The 27,228-nt window shown below is 29.9% G+C and overlaps 1 protein-coding gene, 1 long non-coding RNA gene and 1 pseudogene across 10 annotated transcripts in view; 2 read left to right on the top strand and 1 right to left on the bottom strand.

Moving 5' to 3' along the window:
* LOC111636673 (disheveled-associated activator of morphogenesis 1-like) overlaps nt 1-27,228 on the top strand; it is a 76,552-nt gene that overhangs the window by 37,498 nt on the left and 11,826 nt on the right. For all 7 annotated transcript variants that reach the window (XM_023381997.1, XM_023381966.1, XM_023381981.1 and 4 more), the window contains 8 exons: nt 5,113-5,245; nt 5,355-5,481; nt 5,628-5,750; nt 5,869-6,061; nt 12,880-13,010; nt 19,527-19,634; nt 22,057-22,257; nt 25,329-25,435. In XM_023381997.1, coding sequence (XP_023237765.1) covers nt 5,113-5,245; nt 5,355-5,481; nt 5,628-5,750; nt 5,869-6,061; nt 12,880-13,010; nt 19,527-19,634; nt 22,057-22,257; nt 25,329-25,435 — 1,123 coding nt within the window. The remainder of the gene's footprint in view (nt 1-5,112; nt 5,246-5,354; nt 5,482-5,627; nt 5,751-5,868; nt 6,062-12,879; nt 13,011-19,526; nt 19,635-22,056; nt 22,258-25,328; nt 25,436-27,228) is intronic.
* On the top strand, nt 7,108-11,665 carry LOC111636715 (annotated as a pseudogene).
* The window catches only part of LOC111636722, a 33,218-nt gene continuing 17,806 nt past the window's right edge, over nt 11,817-27,228 (bottom strand). For 2 of the 3 annotated variants that reach the window (XR_002758575.1, XR_002758577.1), the window contains exon 3: nt 11,817-12,299. This is a non-coding gene — a long non-coding RNA (uncharacterized LOC111636722). Of the gene's footprint in view, nt 12,300-12,562; nt 12,797-27,228 lie in introns of all 3 variants that reach the window. The other variant, XR_002758578.1, reaches the window with a different exon arrangement.

The following is a 27,228-nucleotide window of genomic DNA, read 5'->3' as shown; positions in this document are numbered from 1 at the left end:
AAACTTTTGTTAAATCAAACTGTAAATTATCTTTAAAATCCTCAAGGAATAATCCTATTTCCAATAATGATTTTATTACCAACGTCAAAAAGTGTATAAAGCAAAGGAGTACTGTAATAAATGTTCTGTTTTGAGTAGAATAATTTTCTTTTCCTGATAAGAATACCAGGAAAAGAAAAGTAAGCAAAGATGTGTTCAACCTCCAATTGTAGAGCAATTTAAACATATGGTTTTAGCAGACCATTTTACTGTATTCAGAAAATAGGGGTTAAAGTTTAAGGACTTCCACCCTTTTAAATGGATGTGGTCCCATGAAAACATGCTAATTTGTATTTCATGGGGGGTGTATACAGTACTTTGGTTCCTTTTTTTACTCTTATGGCACCAAAAAATATTTTCTACTTTTTCAGTCTTCAACAGAGAAAAGATCACAGATTTGGTTTAGCTTTGTTTTGTTTAATCACTCCGATATACTGCTCCACACTTAAATGGCAAATACTGTCTCTCCTCAGTTTGTTTGATTTAAAAATCATTTAGATCATTAATTTATTTTTGTAAATAAATTTAATTTTATTTAATAAATTAATTCAAAATATTATAATTTAGAGATTTCTATTGCCTGTTAATCCTTAATTCTGTAAATCATACAACCTTGACCTTGATCCTGAAAATTGTTAATATGAATTTTGAATGAAGCAAACTACAATATATAGTGATTTCTATTATGCAAGTTGACTGTTTATAGTTTATTCTCATCTTTTCACTAGTGAAGTTTAGTTTGAATTTTCTTTGTCATGATCATCAACTTAATCAGAGTTGCATAATGGCATGAGACAGAAAACAGGAAAATAAAATAACATTACCAAAGCCCTGGGGTATGTATAGGATCTTGTAGGCTGCAGGTTGCTCATGACTGCTTTAGATCTATTCCATCTGTTTGTAATAATAAACTAGGATTGAGTGAAAGAACAGTGCAGACACTGGCAATGATTGAAACTTCATATGCAATCACATGGAGCCCAAGATGATCTACTCAGTAACATACTGCAGCTTTGCAGATTTCAGATGGATCATTCAGAAAATTTTGCATCAGGATCCTCACTTCTATCCTTATAAACTACAAGTCATGCAAGACCTTTAAGCCCAAGATTTGAATATATGCAAAAATTTGAATGCATGGTCAATGTATTCAATTTTCATGTCAAGATCATGCATGGTCATGTAAGTTTTGAATGACCATGCATGATCTTATTTTTCAGAATCCAGAGAGTTTAAAGACATTGATAATGTCTGACTAGGGATCATATTCAAAATCAGATTGGTAAATGGCACTCACTTACCATTATTTGGCATTGAATGTAATAAATAAATAACATTTGTTCATTTACAATGTATGTTTTAAGATAAGCTATGAATGCAGTCACACACTGTACTTAAATATAGCATTTTTATATTGTAAAATAATTGATTCTTTAATAAAATAAATTATTTATTAATGTTTAATAGTGTTATTCTAATAGAAAAACTTAGTGTTAGATATTTGATACAAGTATATAATACAAATTTTTCTATTAGAATAATAATCTAAAATAGTTTACTACTATTAAAAAAGTGTAAATTTTCTAAGTATGAAAGATTATATTCTTTAGAATTGTAAAATTTAATTAATTTATTTAATATTTAAGATAATGCTTTATACAAAAAAATTTAGATGATAAAAAATAAAGTTACAATTAGCATATAACTATATTCATACTCTGTATAGGATTACAAATGTATATATAAAACAAAAGTGGACAAATATTAATGGTGATGAGTTCAATGTGATTTTCGAGTCATGCAATCTTTAAAATTAATTGCCGAGTGTAGTAAAAATTTTAATGAAGGAATAAGAGAATGAACAAGTAATGCATTAAATAATTTATTTTAAATCTACAAAAAGAAATAACTAAGAAAATGATCTCTAGTTTTTATTATATAACTATATTATATTATATAAGTTTTTAATACAGTGGTACCTCAGGTTACGAACGCCCCAGCATACGAAATTTTCAGGATACGACATGAAATTCGAACATATTTTTGCTCCACGATACGAACAAAAACTCACCATACGACGTTACATTAGTTCGCATTTTTCATTTGTTTTTCTTACTACAGTTATTTTTTTTAATGTATTACTTGGCTTTAATTTGAGTATGTTTTTCGCGTTGGAACGAATTATTTGGTTTTACATGTAATCGTATGGGAAAAGATGATCCACCTTATGACATTTTCATGATACGATCTCAGTTTCGGAACGGATTAATTTCGTATCCTGAGGTACCACTGTATTTGGAGTTTGTCCAGTGTGAATATGAAATTAGAATTAAGCTGTATTTACATTCATGTTTGCAGACATATTTGTACATCTACAGTATGTATGCAAACATGATATAATAAATGAGTAATGTTATGAATACAGTCGACCCCCCCTATAAGATATAGATACGTTCCAATTTATTAGGAATCCGATTTCTTACAAGTCGTTCCAATCACAGCCCGGCACGTGTCAAGTTTACGGACTACGGTGATTGAAAGGTTTTCTTCCATAAAATTAATCGATTCTACACTAATCCGACTCAACATTTCCAAAATACGTATATTTTTTCGTAGTTTTATAGGAATCGTAATTATAGGGACCGTAATTATAGGGGGGTCAACTGTATATACATTGTATGATATAAATTAAGAATCTAAAATATGTAGTTTGAAGATTGCATTTTGAGATTTCTGTATTCATGACTCAAAACAGGTCTAAATGAATGATCTGAAGGATTTACATCATGATTGATTATAATATAAAATGAAAAAAATCATATATTGAATTATATGTTGTCTCAATGATAGTTTACACACTGAAATTTGATATTGAATGACATTATCCAAAATACAGTTTAATGATGTCATATAGAAATTTTTAAAAGTTAATTATTATATCATTACATAGTATATTGGATTATATTGGTTATGAAGTTACTTAAATTCAGATTTTTAGTATAGAAACTATTCTTGAGATAAAATACAAATAAATATATCAATTTTACAAAATGCAATTACAAAATAATAATCATGAATTAATCAAGAATATTTTTAAATCTATAAAAATATTATCTAAGTTTGCTAACTAGATGTTATAGATTTATAATATCTAATTAATTTGTGCATATTCTGAAGATTTAGTTATGATTGCTTGAAAAATATGAATATAGTATTTTATGTGCAACACATTCAATTATCATAATATTCTGTCTTGTGGTGTTAATGCTTGACACTTTAATTAAACGTACAAAGAAAGGATAGCATTTAATTTATTAATAAGTATTGTAAAAACAAATACATAGTGTAAAGAACTAGATTTGAATTGAATGTAGAATAATCTCTCTAAATTCAAATAACAAATCACAAAATTTTTATAATAAATTGCAGTAAGAATAATCAGGGCAGAACTGTAGCAAAACATTCACAATGGAGCAAGTTCCAAAAATGTGAGGCATGAGGAACACCAAGCATCCACCATGTCTTGCAAACATTTATGCACTGTGGACTAAAAAAACTAAAAATATCAGGCGTCCTTTGCTGCTCCAATGCATCACTGCCATTTCCTCTCAATGTATGTGAATAGAGAGTGATCCTGAATAATTTACCTATATTTCTGACTTTCAGATTTAGATTGAGCTACAATATTTTAATTCAATAACCTTAGGAAATTTAGCAGCAGATGAGCAGACCATTTATATATTAATCAGTTGCGCATGTAACATGTATTGTACATAGGTTATGTATACAAATGGTCAGGTATTTTTATGAAATATTAATTAAAAAGTTGTGGCTCTATCTATATCTGAAGGTCAGAGTTATAGGTATGCTATTCAGGTCCAGCTTGTACATATTGAATATTTTATTTTGAAGTTATGTTTTGTTTTTCTATAATAAATTCTTATTTATAATAAAATTATTTCTTACAATATATATAGCTTCATTATTCTGCTACTTAAAATAAAGTTAAAAAGATGTATCACTTTAAGTGTTTGCCAAGGATGCCAAAAACTGCTAATGCTATGATCAGACTGTTGAGAGATTGTATGGGGGGCCAGGAATAGAGTGGGCTCCTTTTGCCAATTAATGGGCTGCTTTAGCCTTTTGTTTTTTGAACAAATGAAGTATGTAGAATGTTTCTTTATTAATGGAAAGCAGTTCTAAAAATTTTATTTTCTGTTAGTAAAAATAACATTAATTTTATGGGGTAGAAATCACTATGGCTCTTAAGTTCCTGGCCTAGGGAAAAATCCCAAGTATCTTCTCTTGACAGCTCTGAGAATAATGATGATTTATAACAACAAATCTGCTTTATTGGAGCCTATGAGTGAGCTCTAATAAAACGGACTTTTTGTAAACCAACCTAAACTAATGGAAATTAGTCTAGTTTAATTTATAGGATGTTACAGAAAAGATAAAACATTAGCTATTTTAAACATTTGTAAAAAATTCTTTTGGTTTAACATACAACTGATTTTATACTATAAATTTAAAATGCAAATTTTTATCATTTTTACAAGTGAAAATTAATCATTTGGTGTAAGTTTAAACTTACACCAAATGATCAATGAAAATAGAACCCATGCTGCTACTTGTGAGTTCTGTTTTCAGCTTAGATTTATATATAATATTAGTAAATTGCATACTTCCTTATATCTGTATATAATCCAACTAAATATCCAAAGTTTTAAAGATTTCAGTTTATTATTATTTTGTTTTTAAAAATTCAAACCCTTTCAATCAAAAATATTATGCAGTTTTACCAAATGTAATATTTAATTATTACTTATATATTTGTGTAATAATATTGTATCTCTTATTTTAATGATTAATTTTTGATTTAATTGTGTTTTTCATGACAAGTAATACAGTTTAATTTTCAAAATGAACTAAACTTGGCATCATGTTTAAATTTAGTTAAAATTTCTGCTTATTATGATAAGTGAATGGTTTTAATTTCATTAATATGCAGATATTTTGACTTTACATATAGTTTAAATAATTTCATAGTTTTTACACTTTGAAATGTTTTAGTGGACTATGGTGCTTGTCCTCAACATTGGTTACTTTTTGATCGTGTTATTCAACAAATTATTCTTCAAAGTGAAAATGGAGATAATCCTGACATTGCTCCATTGCAAATAAATGTTAAAGAAATAGTTCAACTGTAAGACAATTTTTGTAATATTATTATTTAAATAGTGATAGTATTTATTAAAATTCTAAATTATATGTTATGAGTATTATTTGAATTATTTGAATTTTAAACATTCAAGACTTGCTACTGAAGAAGAATTAAGGTCTGCAAAAGAGAAAGCTGAAACTATGGAAAAAGAAAATGCTGAATTAAGCTGCCAGCTTTGCAAAAAAGAGCAAGAACTAGAACAGCAATTGCAAGAAAAGGTTAAAAATTTAACATATGATATACTTATTAATACAATTTATTTGAATTATATTTAATTTTATAAAAATTTTAATAATACAAATTAAATTTCTTAGATAATACTCTATAAATATTTTAAAATTAAAAGAAAATATTTAATTATTAGGAAGATTTACAAGTTAGCATGAATAAAATGAAAACTAAACTTGAAAAGGAAACTGTCGGACACCTGGAAGCCAATCAAAAAATTGCTGAATTAGAATATCGTGTGAATGAACTTAGTCAATTGGTATGAAATAATATAATCTAATAAAATAATTGTATATTTTGAAAGTGAATTGTCCAGTATAAAAATACTAAATATTTGCAAAACATTATTTTGTTTATAAACAAAAAATTTTTAATAGCTTGAAGCCGAAAGACAACAACGTAGTCAAGTAGAAAGTCTAGTCAAAAATGGAAGTCTTTCAGATGATGCCAAAGCAGGTATTAATCAAACACCAGGAACTAAAGGATCAATTCCACCTCCACCACCTCCTCCTCTTCCTTCAATGCCACCTGTTCCACCTCCAGCTCCACCTGGACCTCCATTTCCTCCAGGTAAAATATTGATATAGATAATAATAAAATTTATTCTAATTTCTTAAAATATACTATATAAGTGTAAAGTGTTTCTTACATAGTGATTTTTGTATTTTCTTTATAAATAACAAAATGTGTAATATAAGTTTAATAATTTGTTTGTTTATAAATACAAATATATTTTTTGTTCTTTTTTTATTTAAATGCTTGGTTGAGTAAAGGAAAATGGTTAGGTTAGCTCTTTTTAAAAAATGATGCCCAAATTTGAAAGGAATTGTAAATTAATCATGAAATGTGAACTGAATATATTTTGTCTGAACAACAATAATCTATGTATGGGAGAACAATTATTAAAACAGTGACAATGTTCCGTTTATTATTTAAATAACAGATTTTTGTTAGAAAACAAACATTCAAATATAAAAGAAGCATTTAATTTTGTATACTTAATATTTAAATTAAGATATTTTATTTATGATGACAAAAGTTATTTCAGTGGGAAAGCTGTGTCTTAGATATATTTTTGAAAACTTTTATTTTGTTTTAACATATTTTCTCAATTTTAATGCACCATTGAATCTAATGTGCATTTGATTTTTGAGACGTCAAAATCCAAAAATAGTTTGTTTGTAATGAATGCCCGGTATCACTGAACACAGTTAATAAGCAATAAACATGGTATTTGAAAAATGGGAAGTTAGTAAGCAATAAACAGGTATTTGAAAAATGTTTTATTGTCACATTTATAGTGCTTCACAATGCTTACATTTACAAATATATTTATTTATGGCTCCATTATCAGGTACAGAAGATCTGTTGGCTAAACAAAATAACAGTCAATGAGCAATTATTTATTGTGACAGTGTCACAATGCCAGGCTACAATTTTTAATCATATTTTTGATGTATTCATTTGTGGTGGAGTACATTTTAAATGTACTCCACCACAAATTAATACTGTAGTGTCTTATCCCTGTATATCATACTTTTTCGTTAGCAATGGAGTCATGCTGGTCATCTATTAACAGCTTTCAGGGGAAAAGTTTTAAATTGAAATAACATGACTTCTGGTTTGCATCAGAAGTTTGTGTATAGTTAATCAGGGCCTCCTGCCCCAAAGCTTTCATCTATCTAACTCAGTTCTCAAGATTAAGGAAGGACAGACAGCTGTGAAAATTTAGAGATCTACAGTTTTTCAAATTGCATTCAAATTATTCTCATTTGTCGATCTGAAGATAGAATGTCAACTTGGATGATTAGAATGATGCATAAGTGTGAACAGTTATAATTTAGCATTTCTGAATGGTGACAAGGCTAGAAAAGTGATCTTGTAAAGAAGTACAGTATATGTAAAATAGTTATTTGATTTTGTGAGTTAAAAAAGCTACCTGCTGAAGCTTAAAAGAGTCTATTAGGGAAAAACATCTTAGATTCCTTAGCTGAAGCTTTTTACTTCTCCATGACAAGTCCTATACCATGCCATATACACATCTGGAAGCTATGTAAGGCATACAAGAATGTGAATTTGTTACAGACATTTCAATGGGATATTCATCATTTCTCTCATACAGTTCAGCCCTTCTAACTTTTATGGTTTCTCACATTTGAGGAAACACCTATATGATCGTTGTGTCACTACTGATGAACAAGCAATAACTATCATTGAGTGGAGGCAACATCAGGGACAGGAATTTTTGAGGACAGGATAAACAAGCTTGTTAAAGTTGTGCCAAAAGCTACCCTTCACATCTTAACCATTGTGAAAAACAAGCAACGAACCCCAGGTAGTATAAGTCATCACTTCCTAGAAGAGTTCAAACTCACCCAGTGAGATGGTTGTTGGTTAGTTGTTCCTTTGTTAGCCGTGCCATTGAGACATGTACCATATACATGAGGAAGACAATAAACTCAGTTGTGTTAAATCTTGTTCCATTTGTTTTTATCACGCACAATGACGAAAGTAAAGCAATAATAGTAGAACCACTACATTGGTGAGCCAGACTAAGAACGTAATTTGACTAAGAACTAGGAAATCCACCTATTGGAACCTTCATCAGGTATGTTGTTCCTCTTTCCTCAAGATTTCAGTAATCAGATCATGGCCGAGACTGGAGCAGTAAAAATCCCTCCACACAACTTTTCCAACACATGTGGAACCAGAAGTTCCACATGTGTGAAAGCACATTTGCACTAGGATCTCCAAAGCCAATCACGAAAGTGCCACAAAGTTCAACTAAGTAGTGGCCCATTTACTACCAGAAGTCACATCATTGGTTAGAGACTTTATTATCTCTCTGGATCATACAGACCCATACGGTCACATAAAGGTGGAACTTATTAAATGATCCACCAAATCATCTCAACAGTAGTTACAAAAACTATTGGCTGGAGAACAGCTAGGAGATTGCAAACCCTCCAAACTACTACATGTTTTAAGTGTTGGGTGGAAAATTTTCAAATTCCAGATACAGTTATGCTAGAATTATTCACACAACACCTTCTGACTTCCATCCAATCTATCCTAGCTGCCATTACCCCCACTCGATGTGGACAAAGCAGCAGAGGTAGCAGATTGCGTGATGGAAGTAACCTCAGCAACAATAGCTTCAGTGTTGCAACCTGAGAAACCTAAAACTGTAACCAACAAAATACTAGTAGAAACAATCAATAAATTAACACAGGCACGTCGGGATTGCAGTGATCATTTTACTCAATGCTCTTGCAGCAGTTCAGGATACTGCAACAGTTCAACCCACCACAGTATCAACAACTACTGCTGATACCACAACCATTTCGGTGCAAAGGCACAAAAATGTACTCCGTCATGCAGTTTCAAGAAACAAGAGCAGTGAAGCATAGAGGTAACATGCACTTTGCCAGAACAATCTCATTGCCTGTTCATCCTAGACAAGGGAATGAACATAAACTTTCTCATTGACACAGGTTTCAATGTATCAATCTTTCCAGCCTCCTCATCACAAAAGAAGTGTGCACCTCAAATGACCTTGACAGCTGTAAACATAACTGCAATTCATGTCTACAACCAGCAAACACTCACTCTCAATTTTGGGCTAAAGAAAATTTTTCACCAGAAATTTCTTATTTGCAACATGTCAATGGCAATAATAGGCACAGATTTCTTGTATCATTTCCATTTGGTACCAAATCTTAGACGCAAGTGTCTCACAGACGTTAAGATAAAGGTGAACTCTCCAGACAAATTATTAGAACCTTCATTTATTTCATTAAGATAACAACTGGCAACTTCATATTTCATAAGATGTTGGAAGAATTTCCTGAGATCACCAGATTTCCAGTCCTAATCAACCTGTAAAACACAATGTCATACATAATGTATAAACCATCGGTCTGCCCATAACTGCAAAACCACGTTGTCTAACACCTGATAGACTTAAAATTGCTAAGGCTGAATTCAATAAGATGATAGCTGTTGGCCATATGCAAACATCAAAAAGTAATTATGCATCACCACTCCACATGGTCACTAAGAAAAACAATTGAGATTGATGACCTGTGGGAGATTATGGTTTGTGCGTTTAGGGTGCAATAAAGGACAGATACGGCATTTCAAACATTGCAGATTTCACATCAGAACTGTATGGAACACAAATCTTCTCCCATATACATTTAATCAAGGCCTATCATCAAATACCCATTTATCCACCGCACGTGCACAAAACAGCTATAATGACACCATTTGGTTTTTTTCGAGAGTACCAGGATGCAATTTGGATTGTGCAAAGCATCCACAACCTTCCAATGGTTCATTGACAAAGTAACCAGAGAACTCTCCTTCATATATGCTTTTGTTGATGACATACTAATATCATCATGCTCCCAGGAAGAACACATCTTTCATCTTTGTACCTTATTCCAACACCTCCAAGATTATGGGTTAACCATAAATCGATATATATTGCGACACATCATCCGGAATCCCTTGCCCCTTCGTGCTGCATAATCTCCAATGAACCACATTCAATTACCTATATGGACTTTCGCATCCAGGAGCAAGAGCAACCACTAAGCTAATTTCAAGCCATTATGTTTGGCCAGGCATGCAGAAGATCTGTCTTGTCCACTGACAGATGCAAGGCATCTGTCAGTGGACACGACATTGCATCTCCTGCCAGAAATCAAAAATCCACCACCATGCCTGGATATCAATAGGAAAGTTTATACTTTCAGAAGCAAGATTTCCCCATCTTCACATGGATCTGATAGGACCACTTCTGCCAGCTGATGGGAAACACTGCTGCCTTACAGTGATTGACTGTTTTACCAGATGGCCAGAGGTCATCCCAATTGTCGACATATCTGCTTAGATAATATGCCGAGCCTTTTCTCAGGTTGGATCACAAGATTCGGATGCCCTACTACCATCACCACTGATCAAGGACGCCAGTTTGAATCTTCCGAGAACTGACCAGACTTCTCAACACCAATTGCATCCATTCAGCAGCATACCATCCCCAATCAAACAGTTTAATAGAATGATTGCACAGACACCTGAAGGCATCGCTAATGGCACACGAATCCTCCAAATGGACCGACGCTCTTGCAGTAGTTCTCCTGGGTATTATGGCAAGCCAGCATTCTTGTCGTTGCCCCTCACAGAACATCAAGAGGATATAAACAAAGGAAGACAAACCACAGAGCTTGCCAGAAAAGTTCTACAGCAGGGCTATAACCCATTATGGTCAAAGACAGCATTGCTCAAGTGCTGTAATAACAGAAGGATTACATTTATTTGGGAATCACTCCTCACAATGACCATGGACGCATGCAATGTCACTACCCTTGACTTGCCCGAAATATGGATTACTTTATACCAGCGTTTAAACAACAAAATGTGCCAAGAGTCGCACAATTAGTATGATCGCTCCTCAGCACATGCGCTGCTAGTCATGTGGATTTAAGATCTTTCAAATGCCCGCAAAAGCTTGTTGCACATTACCAATGGAATTACCAAACATTATAATTTAAAAATTGACAAGAAAATTTTCCATTTTCTACTTGGAACACTCTTCACATTCTATTTTTTCAAATTTGTTCTTTTTTGCCTGAGGACGATGATATAATACTCGTCAAAAGTACTTGCGATATAAGAAAATCATGTTAACGCTGAACTCAGTACTTGTTATCAAGAAGCTATCAATTGTATCGCTCATCCCTCACTGGGGGGATACTCTGTGGCAAACGCCACCCTTCATATCTTAACTGTTATGAAAAACAAGCAATGAACCCCGGGTGGTATGAGTCATCACTTTCTAGAAGAGTTCGAACTCACTCAGTGAGATGGTTGGCAGTTAGTTGTTCCTTCGTTAGCCGTGTTGTTGAGAAATGTACCTTATACGCAAGGAAGACAACAAACACAGTTGTGTTACGATCTCATCTCATTTGTTTTCATCATGCGCAGTGACGAAAGTAAAACAATAATAGTAGAACTGTTACAATGTGCAATGTGTTACTATAAATGTCTGGGCAGACTGGATAGATTTTGTTGAGAAATAGGATATTGCTTGCAGATAAATTCTGTATATTTTTATTTTTACAATAAATTTATCTGTGGTATTGACTTTATAAAATTAGTTTTTGATCATCTCATGTAAAATTAGTAAACAATAAAATTTTGGAGTTTAAAAAAAATGGATTGAACAAATGGAGAACATCATAAATTTATTACTAATTCTTTTAATTAAACTTTGAAAAAAAAAAAAAGAATTTAGTGCTATTGAATTAGAATTTTTTTTTGATTGTAAACTTAAAAGAATTTTATTTTGATGTTTGCAATACAATATACATATATTTAATTTTAATATAAATTTTAAACAATAATTAACCTTTCGTCAGGTACAATCTGTATTTTAAAATGAGCAGGCACAACCTGTGCTGGGGACAGACAGTTTCAGATTAAATAGTATTTACCATTGTTTTTTTCATTATTATATGTTATAATTATTATTTGAAAAGGTAATATATACACAAAATACAATACAAAGGAATATGGAAAATAGGGAAAAAATACAATATAACATATCACTACTTTGAGCACTATTTGAGTTGTCATTGGGCCACACATTGATATTGACTTTTGCAATCACTTTCTAAATTTTTTCCACAGTTAGGTTTTCTTAGGTTTTCCACTTTCATCTTGTATAGTGGTTTTGGCACTTTGCACCTCTTCTTCCAGATTATCTTGAAGAATGTGAGGCATGTCTTGTAGTTGGATAAAACTATAAAAATATCATACTTGCAATTAAAAGTGTAAAAGTTGTACAAATCAGTAGTAAAAATGAACAAATCGAGTAATTTATAGTAAAAAATATAAAAGCACAAACTTAACAGTTGTAACATATAATTTATTAATTATTTAAAATACAAAATAAATGTTTGCTTTTATTCAAAAATAAATATTTTTTTTTTATTCAAAATGTTTATTAACAAAAGTAAGGTAAGAAAGGCAAAAATAGCAGAAAAAAATGAAATAATTACATACATCTTTTCCACACATCTACCATAACACAAGCAGGCACAATACATAATGAAGATGGGTTATACATATTTCTTCCAAAAAAGCAACTGTTTTCCGATACCAAAACACCCCTTATTCCTGTATTATTTAGTTCACTCATCCCTTCGAAAATACACCTACCCTTCAGGCTGATCACTTGCACTTGGAATCAGTGGTGTACATAAGAAAAAAAATACCATCCTGAGGACAAGGTAACATCTGACAAAAGGTTAAAAAAATTAAAACTTTTAATAGGAATATTTGAGTTTATTGATATTGATCATATAATTTTAATTATATAGGAATGAATCCCTCTTATCCAGGTATGAGTTCTAGAACAAATCGTGGATCCACTTACTGTCGGGTAGTCAAGAATTACATCCCAAAGCCTTCAAATCCACTAAAATGTTTTAATTGGTCAAAACTGCCTGAGGTAAATTTGTCTTAATTTACATATTTTTATATGATTATGAAAGCAATATTATCCGTTGTATTACAGAATGAAAATAAAAAAATTTTTAACTAATATACAGGTTGACAATCTTATCTGAAATTCTGAAAATCAAAAATCTCCAAAAACCAAAGAGTTTTCATGGAGTAACATTATTCTGCACAACAACTATCGTTTACAAATTGGATGTGTCTTTGCTGCTCATTTCATGGCTATTTTGTTTATTTTTAGATAATTTTTCAACTTGGAAGACATTGAAAATGTCCAAAAAGAGACATTTCTTTAAACATTTTCAAATTTTTGACATTTTGACATTATCAGTCATGTCAGTAATTAATTAATGAAACTCTAGAAAATCCTTATTTTTATAGATGCCAATATACAGTGACACCTTTATGTTGGGCACTTGGTGCAAACGCCCCTCCCTTTTCATTTGTGTTGCCCTTTTCCTAAACTCCAAGAAGGCCCCAATTTCCATTATCAACAAATAACAGAAAATTCATTACTTTTAGCCTTTTCTACAAATATAAAAGAAAAAAGAAATTAATGAACAATATCTGTTCATTGTCCTATGCAACTTCATCATATGTTGACTAAAACTTGGCATTAAAAACAAAAAACATCCCTTGTTTTCAAGGCCAAATTAGCCTGATTGCAACCAGTAGATTTGAAGTTTCTTGCATAATGTGTGGTGCCCTTTTTTATAGCTTGTGCTTCCTTTTGTATAGCCTGCAAGCACCACTGCCAGTATATGGTATGTAAAAACAGTACTACCATTCTGAAATCTGAAAAATTTCAAATTTTGAAAAGTATCTGGTTCTGAGGATTTCAAATAGGAGATTGTTGGCCTATAATATTAAATTATAAAAGGTAAAAATTATCAAAGAAATAGTTTTAGTTTTATTTTATAAAGAAATTTAAAGATGATTTGGTTTAGTCTTGGATAATATCAGTGGCGAGCTGTGACATTTGATGATAGGGAAGCTGTGTTTCTGTAAGAAGCCGACTTCCAGGGGCAATCAGTTAATTGTGCATCAGTGATGGTTTAGGGTCCATTTGTATTTGTTTGTTTGATAAGCCAGAAAAAACTGTAGACTTCTCTAAATGTGTTTTTAATATCACAATTACATTCTGAATCGCTAGCCACGATGTAAGGGCTAAAATTATAAATAAAATAATAAAAACTTACTTGGTTAAATAAAATGTGTGGTGGATATACATTCCTGGTACAAAATATTCTTCAATTGTATGAATATACTTTTAAAGAAAATTATAATTAAAATAGCTTTGTAAAGAAACATACAAAAAATAACATAAAATATTCTTTACTTTTTAAATCTTAAAACAATCCAATTAGTCAAATAGCTCCCTATGAGTGGCTAATGGATGGAATCAGAGATGGTCTTGGTAGGTGTGCAGTGTGTGCATGCATGCGGACTGCCAAATCCCGAGGGTGCCAATACTGGTCAATATCAAATGCCTCTTTTGTCGCATCACTAGTATACCTCAAAGAATGTAACAGGGTTGTTGTAAATTTTAAATGTTTCTCACTAGAGTTATAAAAATCTACATATTTTAAACTCAATAGATTGTCTGTGGACACCTGGTCGTTATAGAACCAGGTGTCCATGGAAATTTCCAAAATTTACAACTTTTCAGTCACTCTCATTGAACAGGAAAAATTTCTGTCTTTATTACATCTTATATTACCAAGAAATCAGTCTCCACTGTACTCAGCTAGAGATTGGTTCAGTTAAGCTTTTGTTTAAGTAAATTTTCAGCTCTTTTATCAGCAGGGTTTTATTTATGTCCCTAATTCCCTAATATCTTAATTATTTAACTACTTCTAAAGTAGAAATAAGTTGAAACCAGTTACTTTGTACTTGAATATTTGTAGTCTTGGAAAAAAAGTGGAAAGGCAAATTTTTAGGACAAATTTAAGGAATATAAATTCTAGGGCTTTTTTTGTACCTTGTGCATCTCATTCATTAAATTCAGTTGTAAATATGCTGCCAAAGTAACAGTTCATTTTTTTAACATTCTACAAGAATTGTACACGTTTTTTTTCTGCATCCCCTTACAAAATTGTAATATCACTAGTTTAACATTGAAATCTGTAAGTAATACAATATGGGAGAGGGGAAAGCAGAATAAAAACAGAATAAATATAAATTACCCAACTTCACTGCCTGTAATCAGTGTTCTTCTTCTCCAAAGCAGAGGACTTTGCAAATGTTTTCAAACCTAATGTGGTTCTTCTTCAGGTGCTATGAAATTCTCTATACAAATTTGAATTTCCAGTCGAGAATTAACCGTTGGTTTGGAAATCTTTCTGGAACGTTGTCACATGTGACAGATGTCATCATTGTAGACTTGCGCATTATCAGTATGGTGTTACTTTAGAGTTTTATTGAGGAAGGCTTTCCATGCTGTTAATAGCATCATTTCTTGTTTGAAGTTAATGCAGTGCTTATTCCTGAGAGTGTTAAGATATATGTATATGGTCTCTAGCCATTTGAGATTTTCTGTGCGAAACGTGGTGTGAATAATTCTGGATAGAGGGAATAGCGGCTCTATTTCCGGGTTGGAGGAGTATACCGCTAGGGCAGTGTTGTTTCTATGATGTAGGATGTTCACTTTATGTTCCTTAATCCTAGATTCTAAGTTGCATTTAGTGGACCCAATGTAGATTACTTTGCTGTTATTTCTATGATCGATGATGGGCACAGAGTATACTCCTGGAAGTCTGTTGTTATCTGGAGCGTCTTTTCTGTTCTTAAGCCAATCAAATATTGTAGTGCACCTCCTAAATGCCAAGCGGACATTCTTTTTCTTGGCTATCTGGTTGTATATGGTCCTAAGTGCTGGGTTATACGTGACTGGTATGAAGTTAACTGGGAAATCATTGGAATGAGAGGTGTTGTTGGATTGTTGTTGGAGTACCTTGTTGTTTATCTTGCATAAGATGTTGTGATAGCCATGTTGTTTAGCTATTTGCTCTATGTGTTGCATTTCTGAACTGAAAGCTGTTTGTGACAAGGAATGCAAATATGCTCTTTTGATTAATGTCTTAAACACTGCCATCTTGTACTGTGGTGGGTCACAGGAAGTTGCAGGTGTTTTATATGGTTTTCTTTGTGTTTCCACGCCGTCCGTGACACACTTAAGACCCCCAGTAAGACAGGAATGCAAACACTTACTCTGAATACTTTATTCAGGGTTTATTCGGAACGGACGATCTACACTCGCATACATTAAACATGGCCGTCTGTCTTGCACGTGCCGCTCTCTCTCTGGTGTTGCCAGATCTTTCCGTAACAGCAGGTGTATACAAAGGTTCGGCAGTTGGTTTATGATACACTTCTGTGTTGATGGATGATCCCTCTATTTTGATGTGAATGTCTAAGAAGTGCATTTGGGTGGGGTGGGCTTGGTCTATTTCCACCGTTAATCCATAGGGGTTACCGTTGATAGAATTGATTAGCGTCAGGATATTTGGGATCTTCTTCCATAGTATAAGGATGTCATTGATGTATCTTTTGTATACAAGAATGTGTGGGAGTTGAGATGGTAAGAATTCCGATTCGAGTTTCCTGACCACAATCTCGCAGAGGTCTCCTGTGACTGGGCTTCCCATTGGTACACCATGTTGTTGTTCGTAAGTTACTCCATTGAATTTGAAGAAAGAGTTGTAGCAGAGCAGGTGTGCCATTTCTAGGATGTTACGTTGTAACGTGTTGTCTTGGATCGTGTGCATGAGCGTATCTCTTATGGCACAAAATACCGAAGGGAGATTTGAAGTCCAAAACAGTTATGAATTTCGGAGGTGTCAATATCTGTTTAAGTATGCTAACTAGATCTGCCGATTTGGTTATGGTGTGTGGGTACCCTTCCAGTTGAGATACTAGTAATCTGTGCGTAGCTTTCTCTAAATTGATAGTTGGTGTTCTGGCCTTGTTTATCACAGGTCTGAGCTCTCTTCCCAGTTTGTGAGTTTTTGCAAATGCAAACATTCTGGGGGTGTCTGGTGCAGCTGTTAACAATGTTGGTTGTCCCCAGTCGTTTCGCTACTTTTGTGCTGGCAAAGCGTTTTACCCTGGCTTGTAGGTTGTTGATGGCATTGGCCATCAACAACCTACAAGCCAGGGTAAAACGTGATGTTGTATTGTGTGCTGTGGATATGTCAGTGATGTTGCATTGTGTGCTGTGATATGATTTTCCACAAGTGTGTTGTAAGTGTCTCTCTTCAAGAGGACCAATGAGTTATCCTTGTCCGCTCTGATGAGGGTTATGTTATTTGTGCGCATCCACCTGCAAGAACGCTCCACCTTATTTCTTATTTGTTTTTGCTCCTTTGATTCCTTGGAATTTTTGAGAGTATGAGTGATTTTCCATTGGTAGAATTCCTTATCTATGACTGGAGAGCCTGCTAATAATACTTCTATTTCAAGGATGTTGTCAATTTTATCTGTAATCGGATGAGGAGCATATTTAGGACCCAAACGTAGTCACATATGAGGGAAGCTGTATGTTATCCCAGTTAATGAACGGGAACGACAGAGGGGGGCGTTCGTATGGTGATTGTATTTTTAGGATCCACCATAGTTTCTTTTGGCATTTCTTCTTGCAGGAATATGAGATCTTTTCATGAAAGGCAACCAGTCTGGCATTTTCTTTCTTTAGGCATCACAAAAGATGCTGCTTCATTCACCTTTATGCACAAATTGCTGAGTGTACAGAATGAAATTTTATGTATTATGAAATGTCTATGCTGATGTCCAAAAGGGCGCTTTCAATTTGTATCAGTTGTGCCAATCTAGAAAAGATAAGTTTTCTGGTTGTTCTTAAGAATAAATATATCAAATATTTTAACGGACTTTTTTTAAACTCCTGTCAACTATACAGAACTATCATAAAAACATATCAGTAAACTCCTGTCAGTGTAGCATCCATCAGCTAAACCATGTGAGGTTAGTGCTCTGTAAAGCACATGCTCAAATACATATAATCTAGCTGCTTTACACCATTCAGATATATTTGTCATGGAAGCTGTCTCGTATTCGACAATACAGCATTTCCATTGGGAATACAGCGTTTCCATTTTGCCACTGATATTCGAATATACAATAGCAATCTTAGCGTTTTTTTCACATATAATATAGAAATTTGTAATAAGATACATAATGCAGTTTTAATAAAATATTAATTTTAATTAATTCAAAGTACTTTAAAATATGAAAATAATTGCACAATATGTATTTATATTTTAGAAAATACAAGGGAAGCTGCACTTCCACCGCTTCCAAAGACAGCACGCCACTGGATAATATGACAAATTATGGAATTTTGTTGATTTGTTAACATACTGTTAATAAACTAACAAATTTAATCATGTTTTTAACATATATTAACAGGAGATTAACAGTAGATTTTTAAAATATAAAATACATAAATATATTGAATCTAAAAAATATCTTTATTTTCCATTGTTCACAATACCAGCAACAGTCCANAGTCAAAAGTCAATCTAAAAAATATCTTTATTTTCCATTGTTCACAATACCAGCAACAGTCCAAAAACAATTTTCACTTAAAGAGACAATCTTTTATTTGAGGCTATGCCTTGCAAAAAATACAAAATGGAAATCACTGGTGTTGTGAACAATGGAAAATTAAGACATTTTGTAGCTTCAATATATCTATATACTTTAATGTAAATACCAAATTTTAAATTTTACTCAGTAGATTTTTTTGTTAATTTGTTATATATAATTTTTTTACTTTTCCAAATAAATTTTTGGAAATGAATGTAAATAATGGATTAGTACATTTCTTAGAAAGATAAAATAATACATGACAGAAATAACTATTATTTGAGAAATAATATAAATAATTGCTTTAACTTCATTCATTTAAAATTGTATGGATGATATGATTACTTTAACAGTTACTAATTTCTTTTATCATAAATAAACATTATACAGTAATTATAATGGAAATTTTATAACAATTTCATTTACTAATATCTTTTTATTCAATAAAAACTGTTAACAACAAACTTCTAGTGTAGAAGAAATTTAATTTTAATATATATCTATAGAATGCAAAGTGAAGAAATTAGATTGAGTAATTCTTAATTGAAATGATGTATTTTTATTATTTCTAAATTTAACTTGCCTCAATTGTTATATGAATTCCCTAAATATATATCACAACCATAAAAATTTGATCACTTATCATGTGTATCAATGCAAACTTCAAATCTTAAGTTGTTGTATTTATATGATTAATGCATTTTTGATAAGAAAATATGATGTACAACGCTGTATCCAACTGAATGGTTTTATTATATCAGAATTATTTGGTTATTTATTTAAAAATTATGTATTTTTATACTTAAATTTGCCTTTTGTCATATACATATATTGGAGTTAGAATTTATAAAAATTTAAATAGTACAATTAATATATATTTTTTATTTATTTATTTATATTTTAGAGCAAAATAGATGGAACAATATGGACAGAGTTAGATGATTCCAAACTTTATAAAGATATTGACCTTAGTGATTTTGATAAAACGTTTTCAGCATATCAAAAACAACAGGTAAATATTATTTTTTTAAAACAAAAAATTTATTGCTAATATGCTATTTTATCCATCAGATATAATTGGCATATTTAAAAAAGCTTAAAATTGTTTTAGGTTTTGTAAAATATATTCAATATTTCTTTTTATCTTTGCCATTTATTAATAAATGAAAGTACATTTCAAAAACAAAATTTTACTATCTAAATACATTTGGTTTTCATTAAATCATCACTTCAAGTAACACAAAGAAAATTATTTTACTTTTAATGAGAAATAAGAATCTTGAATGTAATGCTTCTGAAGAAAACTTGACTAAATGAAAACAAAACATGTAATAAAAGTGTGCAAGAATCTAACAAAGTGTGTAAGACCCAAAGATTTAATACCTTAAAAATAATAAAATAATAATTACAGATAGTTGCAAAAGAGAATTTTTATAAACTTCAAAATTTTCAAACAATGATAAAGATCATTAGGTAATAATTTTCTAAGGAAGGATAAGGACAAATATACTTTATAATTTCCTATAATTACTATATACAGTAAATTATTATCTCTATATTATGAAATTCTCAAAAAATTTTCTTACACATCTTTCTAAAAATGTAACATATACTAGTACTGTATATAAAGATACAAGTATAATTTTTATTAACAATGCAAATTAAATTTGAAATTTTATCTGTGATTTAAAATTTTATTATTTAAAATTTGTTTCTTCTAATGATATTCTTTTAACCTTTATGCTTATCTCTAGGTATAGTATGTTTCAGTTTTGCTTGATGATAAATTTCTTTTACTTTAAGTACTAACAATTGTTAAGTTGTATTGTGTATATGTACTTTTCTTCATTATTAAAATAATGCCAAAAGAGGGTTTCTTCTATTTTATTGATAAAAATATTTTGTAATAAATTATAAGTATACAAAACATTATATATAATTTGATTTAGTTAATGTTAATTTATTTAAAATGTATATTGGTAAATCATAATATAATCCATCTTCAGTTGAGTGCTGTTTCTGTATATATATTGAAAACAGTTTTGACACTGACACTAGCCTAAAAACTGAAACAAAAAATAATTTTTTCACATTTAAACTTTAGATTATGTCTACATTACATTATTTCCATTGAATACTAAAATTAAAAAAATATATATTATTAATTCTAGTTTATATAAATAAACTGTGTTCAAGTTATGCATGTTTGAAATACATAATTTTGAGATAATGTGATAGAGGAATTGGAAAACATTGTTCAATTTACACTCATGATTCAAAATTATGTGCACAACATAGTTACTCTTTAGCTGTTAATGATAACATTTATATACTGTGTGTCATAATGTTAAGTAATACTGACTGCTTGAAAATTCATTGCAATGAGCATCTTGAAGAATAGTTAAATTCTTCAACTATTCTTTTAGTGTTCTATCTTCAGAAAAGATCCATGCAACCATTGACAAGTTAATGCACAACTTTTATTTGTAAGCAAAATTTTTATTTCATTATTATTCAGTGATTTACAGTAAATATAAATCTATATTTAGGAACTAAAAATATTTGAAACATATAACTCTTGAACTAAAGCCAAATTACCATATTTTCTTGTATATGATTTGAAAAACTGTACCATTTAAAAGTCAATTTGAAACAGATGCAAGTTGTACAGTGGGGCAGGTTATATGTTAATATATAAATTTTCGTCTACAAGTATGTATTTTCTAATATCAGGACTTATTATTATACTGGCTTTACAGATAATGCTACAGAGTTTCACAGAAAACAATTTTTTTTTTTTTTATTAAATAAGTATATTAAATAAAACAAAAAATTGTTTTCTGTGAAACTCTGTAGCGTTATCTGTAAAGCCGGTATAATAAGTCCTGATATTAGAAAATACGTACTTGTAGATGAAAATTTATATATTACAGTTAGTCAAAGACATTGAGGCATTTTAATTAGGTTATATGTTAATTATAAAGTGCAATCACAAACACTGCTTCTGGAGCAATAAATAAATAAATATATTTGTTAATTATACAATGTAATATACAGTTGACAGGTTATACAAGGTTTTATTTTTGTTCTAGCAAATTTTTGTAGATTGTGCTACCACATGTTAAATGCACAAAAATATGGTAATGATTGTTTCTTTTCATTTGTTAGAATTGAATATTTGTTGACATGACACATTCCATCATTCATACCTACAGAACCAACTTCTTAGGATCAAATTTACATATGCATTTAACTAACTAAATTAATAATTTGAATTAATGAATCATATTNTCTAATTTTTATGTAATTTGAAAATCATTGTTTATCTAATATTTATTATTTATAAATAAACATCTTAAATATTATATAAATTTTGATTTATCTCTGTTGTGATAATTTAAATTAACTAATAAATATTTAAATATCTGTTTTAGTCAAATGGTTCCATGGAAGATATACCAACTGTTTTGACAAGACCTGTAAGAGCCATGAGGGAGCTCTCTGTTATTGATGGAAGGCGTGCACAGAATTGTACTATATTGTTATCTAAACTGAGGATGTCAAATGAAGAAATATGTAGGGCAATATTAAGTATGGATAGTAAAGAACAATTACCTAAAGATATGGTAGAACAAGTAAGTAATTTATTTACATTTGCTTATTTAAAATTTTCAGTTTAAAAATATCTATAAAATACATACATTATATTCTAATATATAACCTAAACTACTTTTCTGAAACAAAAGTTTCAAAAATTCTTGAAAAACCCATTCTTTTGGATTACACATCAAGGATAGTTGTATAACCCAAAAACATTTGAGTTTTTCAAGCATTTTTGAAACTTTTTGCTCCAGTAAAAACAACTTTATTTTTATTTGAAGATTTCTTTAATAAATGTGTATTTATTATTAATATTTGAAAAAATTATTTTCTAGTTTATTTTAAAATTTATTAAAGAATTTATTATAAAATAAATAATGATAAAAATAGACTAATTTTTAAGAAACCCATTACTCAATTATTTTGTTCCAATAATATAAATTATTCAAATAACTTTCTTCATCAGAGATTTATTTGAATGATTTTCTAAAGAAAGCTTAAATAATGAAAAGGCTTAAAAATTAAATAAGTAATTTATTTTGCAATGTGAAAAATTTGTGAAATACAAGAATTTTTTTCATATTAAAATTTCATGCTTCATGAATTTTACATATTAAAAGTTTTTTAGAAAGTTTTCAACTTTAATGTAAGGCCTAATCTGTTATACTTTCAAAATATTGCTTCAAACAATGAGCAACAATTAGTGATTATTAACCATTGATAAAAAATTGTTAAGAAATATTTCATTGCAAATGAAGAACATCAAATTGGATAACTTTCTGTAGTAGACTGCTTTTATATATCAGAGTACTCTGAATTTGAAGACACTATTAAAATCAAAAGCTACAGAATGACTGCTCTATATGTGAAGCCTGTAAACAAAATTTTCACTTGTCATTATCTGATTAATCATTGCCAACAACCCAGTGAGTCTAATGACCAATTTTATCAGAACCTCAAGGCAATAAGCAAGGACTGCAACTTCACTTCTGTCTCTACTGAAGAGTATAAAAGTGAATATGTATGTGATGCTTTTATTGCTGGGTTGTTATTCCCTCAGATTTAACAATGTTTTTAGAAAGTCATACTCTAAAACTTGACAAAGCCTTGTCATGGACCCATGCTTTCAAATCTGCTTGTATCCAGTTAGAAACTTTTGTCTCCATTCCAATACCAGTATGGTAAGTGTTATTAGGATTTCCACTCAAAAAGAACTTGCAGAAAATGATCTAAACAAAGAAGATTCTCATAGACATTACTTCATCTTGCACACATTTGCTGCCACTGAATGGAAGTGCTCTTGTTGTAGTTATATGAATCATCTTCACAATAGATGTTTTTATATCAATTTTGTTTTCTACACTGTTTCACATAAAAAGACATAGTTAATTAACAATTAACGTTATTCACTCTCGGATACAACTGACTGAGTGACGACTACACAAGGATCTCTCAGACAAATGAAAAGTATGTTGGAATTTCCATCTTTGACTTGACTCCCAGATCAAGTTACAATAGATGTCCTGCTCAAAACCAAAATTCTTAATTGATCTAATACTGATTTATATATATAAGCATCTCAATAATCCAATGTATTGTGATTAATCATCCAACCATCAGCTGAATTAATCAGGCAATATTATGCTACAATTAAGAATTAGAAATTATGTGATAAGAAATTAGAAGTAGACGTTAGGCGCCATCTCTTAACAAAAGCAAATAGAGAGTTAATTCCAAATTTTAAAATATATGAAATGAATATTAAATATTTATATTCATTTGTTCAATCTTTAATTAAAATAAATATATATATACAAAGAAATTATTGTTATAAATTTAACTCATCTAAATAATAATTCACTTATAGGACATATAGGACTATAAAGTCTTTACAAGTTTTTCTTATTTGTCTTGAAGAAAGTGTCAATCAGATAGTTTAAAACAGATTAAAGTGTCCCTAGCTCTTCTGTATCTAATATATCTATATTTTGATATCTGATATCTAAATAACAAAACTTCTACTACATCTAAAATTCAGAAACTATTTTGATAAGTTAAGATGCTTTTAAGATATTTAATTAATATACAAAATTAATTTTACTTAATTTGTTTTATGAACTAAAAAATGACTATAAATATAATGTATTTTTCTTAGAAAGCTGAATGAATTATTAGTACTATGTAATTTATTTAGATGTAAAAATTATTTTTCTTTGGTTGAAATGAAATTTAAAGCATATCAGAAATATGTCATATTCTCATTTTCTGAAGATTTGTCTTAGTAGCTTCTTTTAATTGAATTTGCTAAGACACTGTTTCCACTAATACAGTTCTGAACCAAATATCTGGCAAGCTTGAGACTCTGGCAAGCTCTTAAATGTGGATATGCAAGATTGATATAAAAATTAGCATAGATATGCGAATTTTTACAAAATTTATGAATTAGTAATGTTAAATGGTATTCATCTTTTATAAAGAGTTTTGTTTAATATACAGTAATCTATATATAATTTTTTTAACTATAATTGAATTTCCAAATCTGATAAACAGGGTGCTTTTAAATGGCAAGACAGTCTCTTATCATCTTGAAGAATCTGGATCCAAATCTGAGATTCTTATGTTTGTTTTACAAGTATTTCATGTCAAAGATTATCTTCCTTTCACCTAATACTTAATCATTCCTTTTGTGGATCGCATACTTATGTAATTGACAAAACTCAGATAATGGTAGTCATTTTTACATAATACTATTTATAAAAGAATGCAATCCAATCCTATTCAAAGATGGTCATAAAAAAAATAATTTTCTAAATAGAAGAATGGTATTGTTGTCAATTTTGTTGCACTATAGGCTTTAGAAGTTTAATATTAAACCATATCTGAAGAATTAACTGTAAGATGCAAGTTAAATCTATTTTAATATAAATTGTAAAGTTAAATGCAAACAAATTATACGTTGATATTTACTTTATTTTGATAAAATAGAACTTATATTGAATTTAAAAAAGAATTAATAATTCTATATAAAATTATTTAGTTTTTCTATAATTTATTGAAAGTTGTAAATTGTTTTTAAATTCTTAATTAATTAATTATTTTTTTATAGTTGTTAAAATTTATGCCAAGTCCAGAAGAAAAAGTCCTTTTAGAAGAACATAGTGCAGAAATTGAAAATATGGCAAGAGCAGATAGATTTCTGTTTGAAATTAGCAGGTTAGAAAATTACATATCAGATACAAGGTGATTCAAAAGTCTTTCATTTATAGTCAAAGAATTCACTTTATTATGCAGTGATTTATAACTCTCAGAATATGATATATATGAGTGCCATCTAACTGAATGTTTTTGTGAGAATACGTGCCAAAAAAAATAAACAAGATTTTATTTGATTGGAAATCTTAATTTTGTAAAGAACAAAGTTAATTGATAAAGAATTTCAAGTACATAATTTTGTGACTTTGTGTACAAAAAACCTTGCATACACTGTGTGATGGTTCCTGTTTCAGGGTTGATCACAAATATAACAAAGAAAAAAGTGATCAACTTACACAATTTATTTAAAGTTGCTACATTTACAAACTTCTCCTCCTCCCATATTTCAGACCCACTATCAGACTTTTTTTTTTAATGACAAATTCTGTACTTGTCCCAGCCAGAATAAATGAAAAGAAATGTGTGCATACACACCCCACATAAAAATCTTCTGTATTTATAATTCCCATCTTTGTCTATCTCAAAGGTTATACCCTCCTTTCTCATGGGGAGCATTCATCTAAACCAAGCTCTGGTGGATATATATATGTACACACCAAAAAACAAAAAATAACAAATGATCTTGATAGCACTTTTCTTCCACTCATGGAAAACACACGTTACATTGTCTGAAGTTATGGACACACAAACATATCAAAAGTATTGTATGTCCCTTTCAAGTGATCTATATTTTGTATGAAGACTTTTAAATCATTTTGTTCAAATAGTTGTTTTTATTGTTATTAATATTTTATTGAGCTTTTATAATTTTTTTCTGTAATGTGATATGATATACTGTATATGTGCATTTACATAGTTTTATTTTTTTATACAGTCTACATTAATATTTGCAAAAAGTTATTTTAGTTAAAACCTATGTAAAACTTGATTAAATTTTAATCCAAGAAATGAAAGATTTTTAGACTTTTCTAATTCCACTTTCATTGAAAAATTAAAAATTTGATCTGAAATTAGCATCAATGACAGCATGTTTTAACCATGTTTTAAATCAAAATATGTAATGATCTAAACGTAACCAGTCTTTGAATTAAAGCCAATTAATATGTATAGTACATTACAATAAAGAATTGTATATAGAAAACTACATTTATTATTAGAACTCCTTTAAAGTAATAAAGCAAAATAATTTATTGATTTTATAATTTTTATTTATATTTAATATTGAATATCATAATGAAATTTGTTGTCAAAATTAAAATTTTTCTACAAATAAGCTATTGATAAGTCATATGAATTATGTAAATTAAGTACATTATAATACCATAATCAATTGTAATTTGAATATTCACTTACATGTGAATATGCAAATTACAATTGATTATGGTATATAATGTACTTAAATTTAATTGCTATTAGCTACATATTAGTGAATATGTAGCTAATAGCAATATAATGAACTCATCATTAATATTTAGCTTAAATTTTATATTCCATTCTTAACTAGGAGAATTAATTTATATTTGTATTTCTTTATTTAATAGCATAGTGAATTTCACAAATGGTTGTAATGATTATCAAGTACAAATTTGCATTGATGTTTCATTTTTATCATGTCTATACATAATAATTAATGATGTAATGAATATTCGGTTACTATTCGGTATTCGGCCTATTTTTCACTATTCGGCTGAATACCGAATATTTAATCACTATTCAGCCGAATACCGAATACCTAAAAACAGGAGTAATAAATAACAAAAACACAGTAAATTAATCATTTTGGTACTTAGATT

This window comes from Centruroides sculpturatus, unplaced genomic scaffold (genome assembly GCF_000671375.1).
Source record: "Centruroides sculpturatus isolate CEXI.00-Female unplaced genomic scaffold, Cexi_2.0 scaffold152, whole genome shotgun sequence".
NCBI lineage: Eukaryota > Metazoa > Arthropoda > Arachnida > Scorpiones > Buthidae > Centruroides > Centruroides sculpturatus.
The sequence above is the reverse complement of the archived record's forward strand: the minus strand, read 5'-3'. Positions and strand labels throughout refer to the sequence as shown.